The sequence below is a fragment of the Anser brachyrhynchus genome (genome assembly GCF_964034855.1).
Source record: "Anser brachyrhynchus genome assembly, chromosome: 14".
NCBI classification, from domain to species: domain Eukaryota; kingdom Metazoa; phylum Chordata; class Aves; order Anseriformes; family Anatidae; genus Anser; species Anser brachyrhynchus.
The window spans coordinates 9,419,707-9,433,609 of record NC_137709.1 but is presented as its reverse complement, the minus strand read 5'-3'; the positions used below and the strand labels follow the sequence as shown (position 1 = coordinate 9,433,609).

The 13,903-nt window shown below is 72.3% G+C and overlaps 2 protein-coding genes across 5 annotated transcripts; one reads left to right on the top strand and one right to left on the bottom strand.

Annotated features, from left to right (window-relative positions):
• Positions 1–74: 74 nt before the first annotated feature.
• On the bottom strand, positions 75–8,375 carry FAM193B (family with sequence similarity 193 member B; the record flags this gene model as incomplete). Its single annotated transcript, XM_080555162.1, is given in 11 exon segments — positions 75–461; positions 574–649; positions 839–1,856; positions 2,424–2,660; positions 3,034–3,229; positions 4,189–4,603; positions 5,058–5,267; positions 5,610–5,832; positions 6,431–6,670; positions 8,075–8,345; positions 8,347–8,375. Coding segments are annotated over 11 exon segments (3,012 nt in total). The 3' UTR covers positions 75–364.
• A 1,019-nt stretch (positions 8,376–9,394) lies between these two features.
• LOC308177612 (lateral signaling target protein 2 homolog) lies at positions 9,395–13,514 on the top strand. 4 transcript variants are annotated; one of them, XM_080555190.1, is made up of 13 exons: positions 9,395–9,551; positions 10,334–10,474; positions 10,542–10,679; positions 10,806–11,008; positions 11,083–11,172; positions 11,269–11,358; positions 11,447–11,548; positions 11,637–11,876; positions 11,969–12,096; positions 12,174–12,287; positions 12,460–12,555; positions 12,689–12,801; positions 12,901–13,514. In XM_080555190.1, the coding sequence occupies exons 1-13, from the start codon at positions 9,510–9,512 to the stop codon at positions 13,030–13,032; spliced, it is 1,629 nt and encodes a 542-aa protein (XP_080411316.1). In that variant the 5' UTR covers positions 9,395–9,509; the 3' UTR covers positions 13,033–13,514. The 4 variants fall into 4 exon arrangements, with proteins under 4 accessions (XP_080411316.1, XP_080411315.1, XP_080411314.1 ...); XM_080555189.1 differs by having other exon boundaries at positions 12,686–12,801; XM_080555188.1 differs by having other exon boundaries at positions 12,457–12,555.
• The last annotated feature ends 389 nt before the right edge of the window (positions 13,515–13,903 follow it).

Below are 13,903 nucleotides of genomic sequence, written 5' to 3'. Positions count from 1 at the left end.
CGCCCCCCCCCCCCCCCCCCCCATCTAGCCCCCCCCACCCCCCGGGCGCAGAACAAAAGCAGCAGAGGCTGGGGTTAAATAAAATAAAAAATTAAAAAGTTCTTTATTGGGTCCAGCACGGGCCTTTCTTCCCCGCAGGGAGCCGGGCGGAGAGGGGCAAGGGGACGGCCGGGGCGGGGGTGACCCCGCGGCGGGGAGGAAGGGGGCGAAGGGAGCCCCGGGGGTCCCGCGGGGCAGGAGAGCACCGGGACCCCCCCGAGGGGGGACCCCACAGAGGAGAGCCGGGGGGACCCCCGGGGAGGGCGGTGGCGAGGGGCACAGTGAGGAGAGCGGAGCGGCCGGGGGCGGGGGGCGGCCCCGCGCCTCACTGCGCTGCGCTGGAAGTGGTTTTCTTCAGGGTGAAGTTGGTCCAGTTCACGGCCACCTTCTGGCGCGTCTGCTTGGCAGAGTCCAGACAGAACCTGGCGGGGAAAGGAGAGAGCCCCCGTGAGCCAGCAGCTCCCCGACCAGCCCGGGGGTGAGAGCCAGCTCCCGGACCCAGCCCCCGTCCCGTGCCAGGTGATGCCGCCTCACCTCTTGAAATACTCCACTTCTCGGTCAGTCTCGTCCATCTCTACCCCGTCTAAGTCCTTGGGCAGGAACACGTCATCTGGCAAGGCAGAGAACAACGGGTCAGCACGATACGGTGGCATGCCGGACGCCCAGCTCCCTCCCATCACGCTTCTTACAGGAATGGGACTCCCCCCACCAGGGCACGGGGACAGGAAGGGGGGTGGCAGCGGGCAGGGGAAGGGCTGGTTTGGGGAAGGGACCACAGAACAGAGCTGCTGACACTCACCAATAGAGGTACTGGATTTCTCCACCTTGTTCCGGCTCTTCCTGCTCTTGCCCTTGGGCTGGGGGGACCCCCCCCGAGCAGTGGGGTGAGGCAGCTGCCGGTCCCCGGGGGCCGCATTGGGCGGCTGTGCCGGATCCGGCAGCTCGGCTTTGCCCTCTCCCCTCCGGCCCTTCCAGTCGCCGCTCCTCTCCTTCTCCGGCCTGGCGCTGCCGCAGCTCCAGGGCTGCCCCTTGCTGCCCTCCACCGCCTCGGCGCAGCCACCCGCCCGCTGCGGCTCCGTGGCGCCGGGCTTCGAAGGGTGCTTGGTTCCCAGCACCTGCCCCTTCGCGCCAGGGCTCTCCAGCCTGGCCTGGCCCCCGGGCGCCGCAGCACCATCCCCCTTCTTCACCTGCCCGCTCTGCCGCTTGTTTTTCCGCTGCCGGCCTCCCGCCGGCGCCTGCTCCGGTGGCTCCAGCCCCTTGGGCTGCGGCCCCTCCTTGGGCTCCGGGCTCAGCCCGCTACCGTCCACGGCGGAGTCCGCGGCCTTGGACTGCACCCAGATCATGCGGGAGAGGCTGGGCACGGCGCTGAGGCGCTTCACCACGCCGTTCTCAGCCGGCGGGGCTGGCGGCGGCTCCCCCGGCCCCTCGCCCCATCGGGGGCCCAGCTCGCCCCGGAGCAGCGCGTGGCTCTTGGCGGGGCCCAGGCTGAGCGGGGCGAGGGCCAGGTCTATGTCCTGCAGGTCGGAGGAGCCGTTGAGGTGGGAGAGCAGGTTCTTCTGCTCCAGGACAGCTGCCTTCTTGGGGAAGTCGTTGACGTCCAGGTTGAGGTCATAGACGCTGAAGCTGGCCCGGATGGAGTCCTTGATGGTGTTCTTGATCTCCTGCAGCCGGCTGCTGAGGAAGCTGTTTACTCGCTCCAGCTCCAGCTCCGGCCACTCCAGCAGCTTCTCCTCGGCCGGCTCCCTGGTCTGGCTGGCTGCAGGGGCTCGCTCTGCACGCTTCTGGGCCTCCGCTTCCAGCTGGGCTTTCTCCTTCTCCTGCAACACAGGAGAAGGTCAGATGGGTCAGAGACACACATGCAGGCCACGCATTAGCCTTGTCAGGCAGCAAACTGAGGGCCAGTGCTCAGCACGGCTTTCCCACGTCATCCACAACTCCCGAATTGTCAGGTGTCCACTGTGGGCACCACAACAGCCACCACTCTGGGCACGAGGCAGCAGCAAACAGCAGAAGCTGTCACAGCACTGCCTCTCTCCACTACAGAGCCGTGCTGTTTATCAGAGCCCCAGCCTGCAGCAGGCAGAACAGAGCAGTCTGGCCCTCCCAGGTGTTTTGGGTACCCTCTGTATGAACAGAGGCGCAGGGAAGCCCCCCATGGAAGCTCCCCCCATGGAGCACTGCTGTCACCTCAGGGCAGAGGGGCAGTAAAGGACACAGAGCCGAAGAAACCAAAAGGATGAAGAGAGAGAAGGCAAAGCCCTGCAAGGCGCAGTCTTGGCCTGACCTTCCAAGATGCGGAGGACAGGCCTCCCCTCTTGCACGCTGTCCCCACCCTGCACAACAGGACGTGGCACAGAGCAGCCCTTCCCTCTGCCCAGCCTCACCTTCTTCTTCTGCTTGTGCCGTGCCCGCTTGGCCGCCTTGGCACTGTTCAGGGGCTTAGGCTCCGTGCTGTTGATGTAGTCCAGCAGCTCGTCCACGTTACGGTGGTCCACAGCCGGCTCTCCCGAGCCGCTGTTGTGCCCTAGCTTCTGCGGCAGCTCCTCTTTCCTCTTGGTGAGGCGCGAACGCAGCTTCTCCCGGATCTCGGCGTAGTTGCGGCTTGTGGGAGCGGCTGGGGGCTGCGGGAGGCAAAACCTGTCAGGCCTGGCAGGCACAGGGACCAGACCAGGCAGCCCCAGCTTCCACACGGGTCCCCCACTGCCCTCCCCAACCGCTCCTGTCCCTGAGGTCACAGCGGGACGAGTGAGCGCAGCCCCTGCCAAACTCTTTGCCAAGCCACAGGGTTTGACAGGCAGGAGGCTGGGAGCAAGGGGACCAACAAGCTGATGAGGCAGGAGGGAAATCAACAGGGTGCAGGGGGTACCCATGATGGCAGAGGGCAGCTGTGGCCCGAGCTTCCCACCTTCCCACCCTCCACACAGACTTCATAACTTCACGGCGCAGAGCAGAGTCCGAAGGCCGGGGGTGGCTGCAGAGCAGCCCCTCACTCACCGCGTTGTGGCCGAAGAACTCACAGTAGCAGCAGTCGCAGAACTTGCCGTCCTTCTGGTTGGTGGAGGAGGACGTGCAGGAGCTGCGCTCCGAGCTGCTGTCCTCGTCCTCCCCGAGCCCCTCGTCCGCCTCGCACGGCTGCGGCGGGTGGCAGCCGGTGCCGTTTGGGAACTTGTGCCCTTTGCAAGAGGGGTCCCTGGGGAGAAGGGCGAGAGGTGAGGGGGAACCCAGGGGCTCAGAATCACCCGGCGCTAGGTGTGCAGGAGCACCCCTCCCGTGCCAGAGCACGACTCGCAGGGCAGACAAACCCCGTCCCCTGCACCCTCCTCCTGCAGCGGAGGAGCCCAGAGCAGAAGGCACCTCTAGCTCTTCGCCTCCCAGCGCCTCTGGCACGGCAGAGCTCCAAGAACCGTCCCCTGCGAGGCCACGAGCTGATCCCAGGGCAGGGAGCGGTACTCACTGGGGGCAGCAGGCAGCACGGGTGAGAAACGCTGGAACTGCACGCAGCTGCCAGACATCCCCACGCAGCTGCCAGACATCCCCACGCGCGGGCGGGCACAACTCCCGTGGGCATGGCCCGCCCAGCTCAAGGCCAGGGCGGTCGGGGCAGAGCCCACAGCGCCATTCCTCTAGCTCCTGCTCGAGACCCGGCTGGCCCTCCGCGGGGAGCGCTAAGCAGCGGACAGGGACCAGCGCCCTGGGCTCAGCGTGCTCTCTTCCCAGGCACAGGCAGCCCGAGGAGGGCCAGAGGAGCAGGCGAGCAGAACCAGCGGTCCGCGGGCTTCGTCTTCTCGAGGACCTTTGCTCAGTCCCTCGGGTCTCACTGACAAAGGTCCTGGTGGCCACCAGCAGGCCGGCCAGGCGGCTCCTCTGGGTCTTTTAACTGGAGGAGGAGCAAGCGAGCAGAGTCTCTTCTGCACCGCAGTACTACGGGACAACCGCACAGAGAAGACACACGGGGAGAAAAAGGGCTTAACCCCCTGAGACTGGGGGTCTGCGGCTACGGAACCGGCCCGCAACCCCGGCAGCTCCGCACCACCGCTCCAGAGCGGTCGATGCCTTCACATGGGGAAGGAGCACCCTTGGGCAGGGTGGAAGGAAGGGCGCGTTGGCCAGCAAGGAGAGGCTGGAAGCACGCGGGGGTCGCCCACTCACCTGTTCGTGCCGGGCAGCTGGTGGGAGGCAGGCGGAGGGATGAGCGAAGTACTGCAGTGCCCGTTGCACGGGTGGGCGCAGCCGGAAAGCGGAGGCGGCATCTTCAGCAGCGGCACGTTGGCGGGGGGCAGGTGGGGGCTCTTGCACGACCCCGGGCCGTGGGAGGCGACGCCAGCGGGAGGGGGCTCGGACGCTGGCTTCGGGGCTGCCGCCTGCACGCTGGGCGCGGGGAAGAGCGCGGGCTGCGGGGAGGAGCCCGGCGGGACGTGCGGAGGGGAGCCGAAGGGCCCCGGGTGGGCAGGGGGCTGCTTGGAGGGCACCAGCGCCGGCGGCTGCGAGGGGAGGCCGGTGGGGCTGTTGGGAGGAGCGGTGAGGTCCGAGTGCTGATGGTGCTCTGAGGAGTGGAAGGCCTCACCTGCGGGCGGGCAGAAGCAGAGATGGTCAGATGCTGGCTGTCCTGCGTGGGTCGGGGGCATGCTCAGAGCCACCCCGCGCCCAAAATCGCACGGGTCCCTCAGCGCGAGCTCCACACGAGCCTAGAGAAGGCTCCCACACCTCTGCTAGTGCAAGAGGTGCCACAGCACATCCTCAGCCAGAAGACAAAGCACAGGGGCTGCTCCGGAGGGAGCAGGACAGCGAGCGCCTCTGCTCTCTGGGCTGCTTCTCCACGGGACCAACCCTGCCTCCCCGCGGGGAACGTGGGCTCAAAGCCATCCCTGCTCGCGAGGGGCCTCGGCAGCCCCTTGTCTCCCCCGCAGGACCTGGCCCAGCCCCACACGGAGCAGAGCGAGGGGAAAGAGGGGGCTGGAGAAGGCAGCGCAGAGCAGCGGGCTGGGAGGACGAGGCCAGCCCTGCCCCAGCGCACGCACCTGGCGGGGTGGCCCTCCGGCACATGCTTTTGAACTGCTTCGGCAGAGTCTTGCAGAAGTCGAGTGAGGTAGGCAGAGGCGAGCCCGGGGCGGCGCTGCCGGCTGCGGGGGAGGCCGCGTGGCTGTAGGGACAGGCCTTGAGCCCCGGCGCCGCGGCAGGAGCCTGGCCGACACACTCTGGGGAGAGAGCCAGGCTGGGGTGCTTGTCGCCTGAAAGGAAAGCAGAGCGAGGGCCTGGCTACTGCCTGGCGTCCCCTGGCCATTTTGTGGGGGGGAAAAGCAGCTCAAGCATGCTCGCAGCCACCCCGCTCTACCCTGCCCGCAGCGTGGCACGCCAACACGGTGCTGGAGCAGCACTCACGGCAAAGCAGAACGCACTGAAAGCCCAGCACCTCTGCCTTTGCTGCAGCAGAGGGTGGCACCCAGGCACCCAGCCGGCATGCAGAGACCCAGCCCACCTCCCCTGCCCGCCGGTCCGGTGCCTGCAAGGAAGCAGCCTCAGCCGAGGAGCAGGGAGAAAGCTCTGCTCAGCCCCGCGGGGGTTCAACTCACCTAGTGCAGCGGGGGGGGCCCCAAGGGGACTGCCCTGCGCGGCCCCGTTGGCGTGCTGCGAGTTCCAGAGCCCCGAGAGCTTGTGAGCAGACAAGAAAGAGCTGGGGTCCCAGTCCCCTGAGTTCCCGTGGCACGAGGAGGAAGAGGAGGAGGTGGAAGAAGAAGAGGAGTGGGAGCCACCCCCACAAGACTGCGACTTGCAGGACGTGTGGGATAACGAGACCTGGCAAGGAAAACACAGAGTGAAGCAGCAGCAGGCTCCTGGGGGAGGCGGGACGCCCTCAGCCCCGCGGCGTTGGGGCCAAGACCCCCTCCACTGATCTGAGCCCCCGCTCCTCTCGCTGCCTCCATCCAGCAGCGACGCACCCTGGCTCCCGGGGCCCAGGCCAGCAAGCCAGGTGGATGCCAAAGGCCAGGGCTAAACAGACCCACAGGGGAAGTCACCGCTTTCCCCCCAAGCCCTGCACGCAGGCAGGCACCTGCCCTGGCACACGCTGCCCCATCGCCCTGGGTGCCCGCAGCCCAGAGCCCCAGGGCTGGGCCAGGCAGCGCGGGGAGGACGAGCACAGGGCGCTGTGCAGCGGGGCTGGCACAGAAGCAGCGGCGCCGCCGGCCCTGCCAGGCAGGCGGCTCCTGCACTGCTCAGGCTGCCAGGGAAGCCTCCGTACCACCCTCTGACCCACCCGAGCAACTCTTGAGGAGCTCAGGTCGCGGCGAGGAGGGGGCCCGCACACCCAGCTCGCGCCACGGGGCGATCGATGCTGCGAGGCCACGGCCGCGGGACACCCAGCCCTGCCACCCGCCGCTGCCCGGCCGCGTACCGCCAGGGCCTGCTCCTGCACCGCCCGCCGCTCTTCCTCCTCCACGCTCTTCCGGCAGCTCTGGCAGATCCACAGCGGCATTTCTCCCAGGAGGTTCTGCACGAGCGTTGGCACGAAGTCCGGCGGCAGCCTCTCGCCGGGGGAAACCAGCCCATTGTGGGACGGCCCTCCCCAGTCCTTGCGCTCGCGGTGGCAGAGCAGGCAGCACGTCTGCACCGACTGGTTGGCGGTGGGCAGCCCCTGCGGCGGGACACACGGGCCACGAGTCAGCCCGGGGCACGGCACGGCTCACGGCGGGGCCCAGCCCGGCACCAGGGCAGCCCTCGGGATGCTGGCATCAACCCGGAGCGCTTCTCGCAGGCTACACGTGGGTCTGCGCCTTGTGCCAGCAGCACAGAGCGGCCTTGGGCTTAAGATGTGCCAGCTGTGAGCATCTCAGACCACTGGGTGGACCATGCTGTGCTCAAGAGCCAGTCCCACCACCAGGTAGCACCACGCCAGCCTGCGAGGCCACCAGCAGCTCCCCCTGCACCTGTGCTACGGCGGGACCAAGGGAACTCCCAGGGCAGAGCAGGACCCGCGGATGTCACCCCGCAGGGCCGGGCTGGGGGGTCCTGCAGCCACCACACTCCCTCCTTGCCCATCGCGGACCCCCTATCACAGCACCCACACCCCCTGAGCCCCCCCCGCCCACCTCTTTGTTCTGCAAACCCAGCAGCAAGGATGCGCCAGGGCGGGGAGCAGCCCCCGGTGCTCTCCGTGCGCGGGGAGAACGGGACGGGGCTCGCAGCCTGGCACGGCGGCGGGCACGGGGCCGCAGCCCGCGGGCTCTCCGGAGGCCGCGCCGAGCCGAGCGCTGCGCGGGGGCCCCCATTGTCTGCGGCTGCGGCGGGCCCCGCGACAATGAGCGCGCACCGAGCCGCTGCTGCCAAACAGATGGCATCCCCCGGGCTCAAGGTGACGCTAAGGTCAGAGGCCAAGGAGAGGGTGGGGGGCGCAAAGCCCCCCGGGCGGCTGCGGGCTGGGGGGGGGGGGGCGGCGGCCGCGGGACCACCCCGCACCGCAGCGGGGGCAGGCGGCACCGCTGCTGTAGGGGATGCTGCAGGGGATGCTGTAGGGGACGGCGCTGCCCAGCGCACCCCCTGCGGAGCAGGGACCCGCGCCCCCCGGTCCCGCCGCGCGCCCCCATAGCGGGTGGCGGCAGCACCCTGGGGACAGCGGGCGGCATCGCCCAGCAGCGGGGCCAGCCCGTCCTGCGGCCCCCCGCGGCCCCCCCGGGCACAGGGAGCAGGGGGGGCACCCCCCGCCCCCCTCCCCGGTTGGGGGGGGGGGGGGGGGCCCGCAGCGCACCCGCAGCCCCCGGGGGGCGGCCGCACGGCGGTCCCGGCGCGCAGGGGCTGCGGGAGCGGCCGGCCCCCGGCTGCAGGCGAGCACCGGCGGCTCGGGGAGCGGCCCCCCCGCACTGCCGGGGGGCGAGGGCTGCGGCCCCTCCCCGGGGGGCGGCCCCGAGCAGCGCGGAGCCCCCCGCACCCCCCGGCGGCGCACGGGGAGCCGCCGCCGTCCCCGCCCCACCGGCACCCCCCGGGCACCCCCGGCTCCCCCCCCCCAAGCCCCGCACCCCCCGAACCCCCCCCCCCCCGGTACCTGCGGGGCGGCTCTGCCCGGCTCGGCGCTGCCGCCCGCCGCCGCCACCTCGGACGGGGCGGGAGGTTCCGGGGGCGGCGGCGGCGGCGGGGCGGGGGGGGTCGGCCCGGCGGCACCCCCGGGGCGTTCTCGGCGGTTGGCGGAGCCGCCGGTGGCCGCCGCCGCCTTGTTCCGCCTGCGAGTCATGGCGAGCGCGGCCCGGCGCCCGCCGCAGACAGGACAACAGCCAATATGGCGGCGCGGCCCGTCCGGCCCCTGCCCGGGGGGGGGCGGCCCGGCGAGGCGAAGCCGCCGCCGCCATTTCCCGAGCGGGCAGCGCCGCGCACCGGGGCGCCGCCCGGCGGCCGGAGGAGGCTCGGCGGGAGCCGCCGCCGGGCTCCGCCCGCCCCCGAGGCCCGGAGCTCGGTGTGGGGGGGCTCGCAGGTTTCGGGGGGGGGGTCCCCTCGGAGCCCTCCCCCCCCCCCCTCGGTTCTGCGGGGAGCGCAGCGGGGCCCGCACCCGGGGGCGTCCCAGCACCCTGCTCCCGGTGCTGTGCGCGGACAGAGCCGCCAGGCCCCCCCCCCCCCGGGGCACCCCGAACCCCCCGGCAGAGCTGGGGCCGGCTCAGCCCCTCGCCCCCCCGTCCCCCCTACAGCACATCGCCCCCCAAATCCCCCGCGGGATGCCTCCACCCACGCCACAGCCTCGTGCCGGCGGGCAGGATGAGCGCGGTACGCGGGGACGAGGACCCCCCCCGAGCCCCCAGCCCCACCGCACGGCGCTACCCACGGCTGGGGGGGGTCCCGCTCACGGTACCGGGGGCGTGGGCGCGGTGCTCGGGCACGGCGGAGCCGAGCCCAGCGGGCCCCCCGGGACCGGCCGTGCCAGCCGTGACTCAGGGACTTCCTCCGCCCGGGCGGTGCCTCGGTGCGTCCCCGGTGGATTTTTGGCTGCTGAATTGAGCTCGTTAGGCTCCGAGCCATCGGAGTTACCGCCGGCCGCAACATCCCGGGGCACGGAGCCGTGCGGCACCAGCCGCCTGCCCCCGGACCGTCCCGCCCTGCGGCCCGCGGCCGGCGGGGGCGGGCACCGGAGGGGCCGCGGGGGCACGGGGGAACCGGGAGGAGCGGGGGGAAACCGGGCACCGACACCGGGCACCCTGCCCCCCCCGTCGGGGATCCGCCCGCGGTGAGACGGCAGCGAGGAACCGGCCCGTCGGGGGGCGGCCGCCTCCGGGCACCGGGCAAGCCCCGGGTCCCGCCGCGGGCCGGGCCGGGCGGGGCGGGCAGGGGTGCGACGGGGTCCGGCGGGCCGTGTCCCCGCGGCCGTAGACCCGAAGGTGGGCGGACACCGCCCCGTCACGCCCCCGGGCGGTGCCCGGTGCCGGCCCGCCCCGTCGGCGAGCGGCGGGCTCGGGGAGCCGGGCGGCGGCGGCGGCAGAGCTCCCGGTCGCGCCATGCTGCCCGCCGCCCTCCGGAGGTGGCTGCACCGGCCCAAGGTGAGAGCGGCGGCGGCGGCCACCGCCGCCCGCCCCGTCGGGGCCGCCGGGGACCGTACCGGGGACGGGGCGGCCGCCAGCCCCGGTGGCCCCGGAGCGGCGCCCCCCGCGTACCGGGGCCGGTGGGTACCCGGGGCCGAGCCGGGGCGGGGGGCGGACGGAGCCCCCTCGGGGGGGAGCGCTGCCGGTGCTGCCGGGCGGGGAACGGGGGCAGCCCCGGGGCTGCGCTGCGGAGGGAGGGCGCGGCCCCGGGGGCACCGGGGCCGGGCAGCGGGGCTCGGGGGCTCGCCGCGACGCCGGTGGGTGCCGGGAGCCCGGCGGGGCCCGGCCCTCCCGGGGCAGGGCGGAGGAGGGAGCGGTGCCGGCGGGCCCGGCCGGTGACTCACGGGAGCGGGACGGGAGCGGGCAGCTCCGCGCCCGCCCCAGCGCCGCCGGGACCGGGCCTCGGCACCCCCAGCCCTGCGGGCCCGGCCCTGCGGAGAGATTTAGGGAGCAGCGGGGCACGGAGCTCGTTTCCCGGTGCCCCTGCGCTCCCTGCCCGGGAGCCTTCCCGCGGACCTTTCACCCGGTCCGGTGTTTACAGCTGCGCACGGATCCGTGCCCACGCTCGCGGGATGCAGGCGAGCTTGTTCATCCTGCTCTGCCCTGGGGAAACTGAGGCATGGGTGGGGACGGCCGCCTCGGCCGGGAGCGCTCGGTGCGGGGCTGCCCCCCGGGAGCAGACCCCAGCCGGTGCCCTGCGGCGTGGCACCCCCCCCATCGCCCCTCCGCTCTCCCCGCAGCGCTCCGACCCCCGGCTGCTCTCGCAGTTCTTCTTTGCCGACGAGCGGGTGACGCGGGTGGTGGCCGAGATCAACGGGCTGGACGCCGAGCTGGACCCGCAGCAGTACCTGGTGCTCCTCAACCAGCTCCACCTCAGCCAGGTACGGCCCCACCGCATCCCCCGGTCCCCATGGGGGGGGCTGCGGGTGACGCCCGTGCCCTCCCCAGGCTCACCTGCTGGCCGTCATCGAGCGCATCATGGAGGAGTGCATCCCCACGCAGCGGCACAGCCGCGACTACCTGGTCAAGTTCCCCGAGGAGCTCTTGGTGGACAACCTGGGGAACCACATGCTGTTCGCTGCCGAGGTGAGCCCTGCGCCCCGGGGAGGGGGCGATGGAGACCGGGTCCCCCACGCTGGGGGGGAGAGGGGCGCACCCCACCACAGGCAGACCCCCGGGGGCCGGCTCCTGACCCGCCCTCGGTCCCGGCAGTGTCTCCTGGCGGGGACCTTCATCGAGGTGGAGGAGGCGGAGGGGGCGCAGCTGCGGCCACGGGCCAGGAACCTGCTGTGCAGCCTGGAGCTGGTGCGGACGGTGCTGCGGGAGCAGAGCCTGAGCCAGCCCGGCACCTACCCCGAGCCCGTGCGGGCTGCGCTTGTCCAGTTCGACCGGCTCTTCGCGGAGTTCGAGCTCAGGTAGGGGCCGGGGTGCTGGGATGGGGGGGCCCAGGGGAGGCTGGTGGCATCTCACGGCCCCCCCGACTCTCCAGCTACGTGTCCTCGCTGGTGGCGGTGAAGTCCCCCGAGGAGATCTACAGGCAGCAGGAGATCATCGTGCTCTTCTGCGAGACGGTGGAGAGGTGAGGGGCACGGCACGTGGGGAGGGGGGGCCGGGGCTCTGAGCCCCCCAGCACTGCCCCAGCCCCGCTGTAAGGCTGCGTGTCCCCCCCCGACAGAGCCCTGCGCTCGGGCTACCTGACCCAGGAGATGATCGATGGCTACGAGCCGCTGCTGATGTTCACCATCCCGCGCCTGGCCATCATCAGGTGGGTGCAGCCCCCTGCAGACGGGTGCCCGGGGGTGCCCCGTGCCAGCCCCAGCGGCCAGCCCGTGTCACACGCTGTCCCCTCGCAGCGGCCTCCTCATCTACCCCGAGGGTCCCCTCAGCCTGGAGCGCGGCCCCGAGCAGATGTCGCGGGTTTTCAGCCCCTTCTACAACCTCCTGAAGAAGATCAGGTATGGGGGCAAGAGGGGGGGACACGGGTGCCTCTGCGGGGTGGCGGTGGGGAGGTGACACGGGGCTCACTGTGTCCCCTCGCCGCAGGGACCTGCTGCAGGTGCTGTCAGCGGAGGAGCTCTGCCTGCTGGAGAGGAGCCTGTGCGCAGCCGAATCGGAGGATCCCTGCAGTCCGGCCACCCCTCCGACCTGGGGGGCAGCCATGCCCGGAGCGGGTCCCCCCGCTCCATGGGGTCTCCTGGAGGCCCCTCACACCACCCCCCCGCCCCACACCTGCACGGGGCGGTTGGGCCCCCCCGGTGCCGTGGAGAGCCCAGGCATGGACAGGCACGTGGGGGTCTGCGTGGGGAGGGAGCGGGGCCGGGGTGTCCAGATTTTTCGTGCCACCCCGTGGGTGACCATCGCCTCCCCCCATACAGCCCCCAGCCCCCCAGAAGTGGCCCAGGGCCACGGCTCGAGGCCCCGCCGGGTGCCCGCCGGTCGGAGCTGCGCTCGCACTACAGCAGCACCAAGGACATGCTGCACACCCTCTTCGTCTGCATCTCAGGTGAGTGAGCGCCTCGCCTCCCCCCGGCCACCCCGCGCCCCCCCAGCAGCACCAAGAGCCCTGCTCTTGTGGCGCAGGGGTGGCCGATCAGCTCCAGACCAACTTCGCCAGCGACCTGCGGAGCATCTTGAAAACGGTCTTCAAGATCGTTGCCTCGCAGGGGGACCCCTCAGAGGATTTGGGCACCAGCAGTGAGTAACGGGGCACGGGGCACGGCTCCTCTCCTCCGGGCAAGACAGGGCTGTGACAGCAGGCGTGGGGATGATGTGGCCGCAGCACCCGGCTGGGCTTGCTGGCAGCCACCCAGGCAGGGGCTGCTGCATGTCCCGGCCACTGAATCTACTTCCCTTGTCCCTGCAGAAGAAGAGGACGGCGAGCTGCAGGTGGGTGACGCACCCCGAGTAGCCGACTGCCCGCTGTGCCACAGCCCCACCGAGGGAGCCGGGCTCCGGAGGGCAGGTGAGGGTCACGGGGGCTGCCCTCGGCTGGGGCACGGTGCCGGCCCGGTGGCACTGCAGGGCTGGGGACGTTGCTGTGGCTGAGGTGAGGATGGGGCCACAGGGGGCTTTCACCTTTGTGTTTTCCCCAGCAGGAGCCCACGGCCGGCCGGAGTGGGTGCCGGACAGCACGTGCAGCCAGTGCTGCGCCTGCCGCGCGCCCTTCACCCTGCTGCGCCGACGGCACCACTGCCGCAGCTGCGGGAAGGTAACGGGGGGCTGGGGCCGGGCATGGGGCTCCGCGGCCAGGCACGGGGCTGCGGGGGTCCCGGACCTGCTCAACACTGCTCCGTCTCTGTGCCCACAGATCTTCTGCGCCCGCTGCTCGCCGCACACCGCCGCGCTGCCGCACTACGGCCAGCCAAAACCCGTGCGTGTCTGCACGCACTGCTACGCCGTGCACCTCTCGCCTGCGCCACGGCGCTCCCGGAGCCGGTGAGGCCCCCCCCGGCTGCAGGACCTGGCTCCGCAGGAGGACGCAGGATCGCTGGGAGCAGCTGTGCCGAGGCTGCAGAGCGGCTCCATGGCAGCAGGGCTCCGTGCCCGGCACCAGGCTGTGCCGGCGGGGCCGCGGTGGGCGCAGGACCGCCTCACCCGGTGCGTGGTGGCCGTGCCCCTGCTCCCGGTGGGGCTCGCGGGGCCGCCGCCAGGCTCCTGCCCGCGGGGCTGGAGATCTGCCTGGGGCCCTTTTTGCTTCGTTGCGTTTTTTCAGGTGAACTTTGGCTGCTGCTGGGCCCAGGGCAGAGTCTCCCCCGCCCCCGGGGCCTGTCCCGAGACGGTGCAAACAGCCCTCACATGACGGCGGGGCCGCCCGCGCCCTGGGGTGCGGTGGGGTGGGGTGGGGGGGCTGGCTGCCACCCGGGGGCCCCCCCGGCGCTCCCTGCCACCAGGGGCAGGGTTCCAATAAACAGCTCCGAGCGCCGCTGCGTGCTGCCCCGCTGTGCTCCGCGGGGCTGGGGGGGCGGCGGGGCACCCGTGGGTGCGCGGGGCGGGGGGGGGGGGGGTGAGGGTGCCCCACCGTGGCGGCGGGGGGGGTGCGAGGGGGGGACAGCGGCCACCCTGGGCACGGGCTGGGTGGCAGCGCTGCTGTGCACGCGCACACGCAGGTGTGCACACCCCATGTGCACGTGCACGCGCACCTGTGCGCGCTGCCTGCACACGGAGCCACGGGTGCACACGTGCGCGTGCACGTGCGCGGCCCCGCGCGCTGCCCCGGGCTCTCCGTGCACGCGCGCCCGCCCCGTGCCCGCTCCCAGCGCACGCCCACGCGGGCGCGCCCCGGCCCCTTTAAGGGGCGTGGCCTCGCCCCG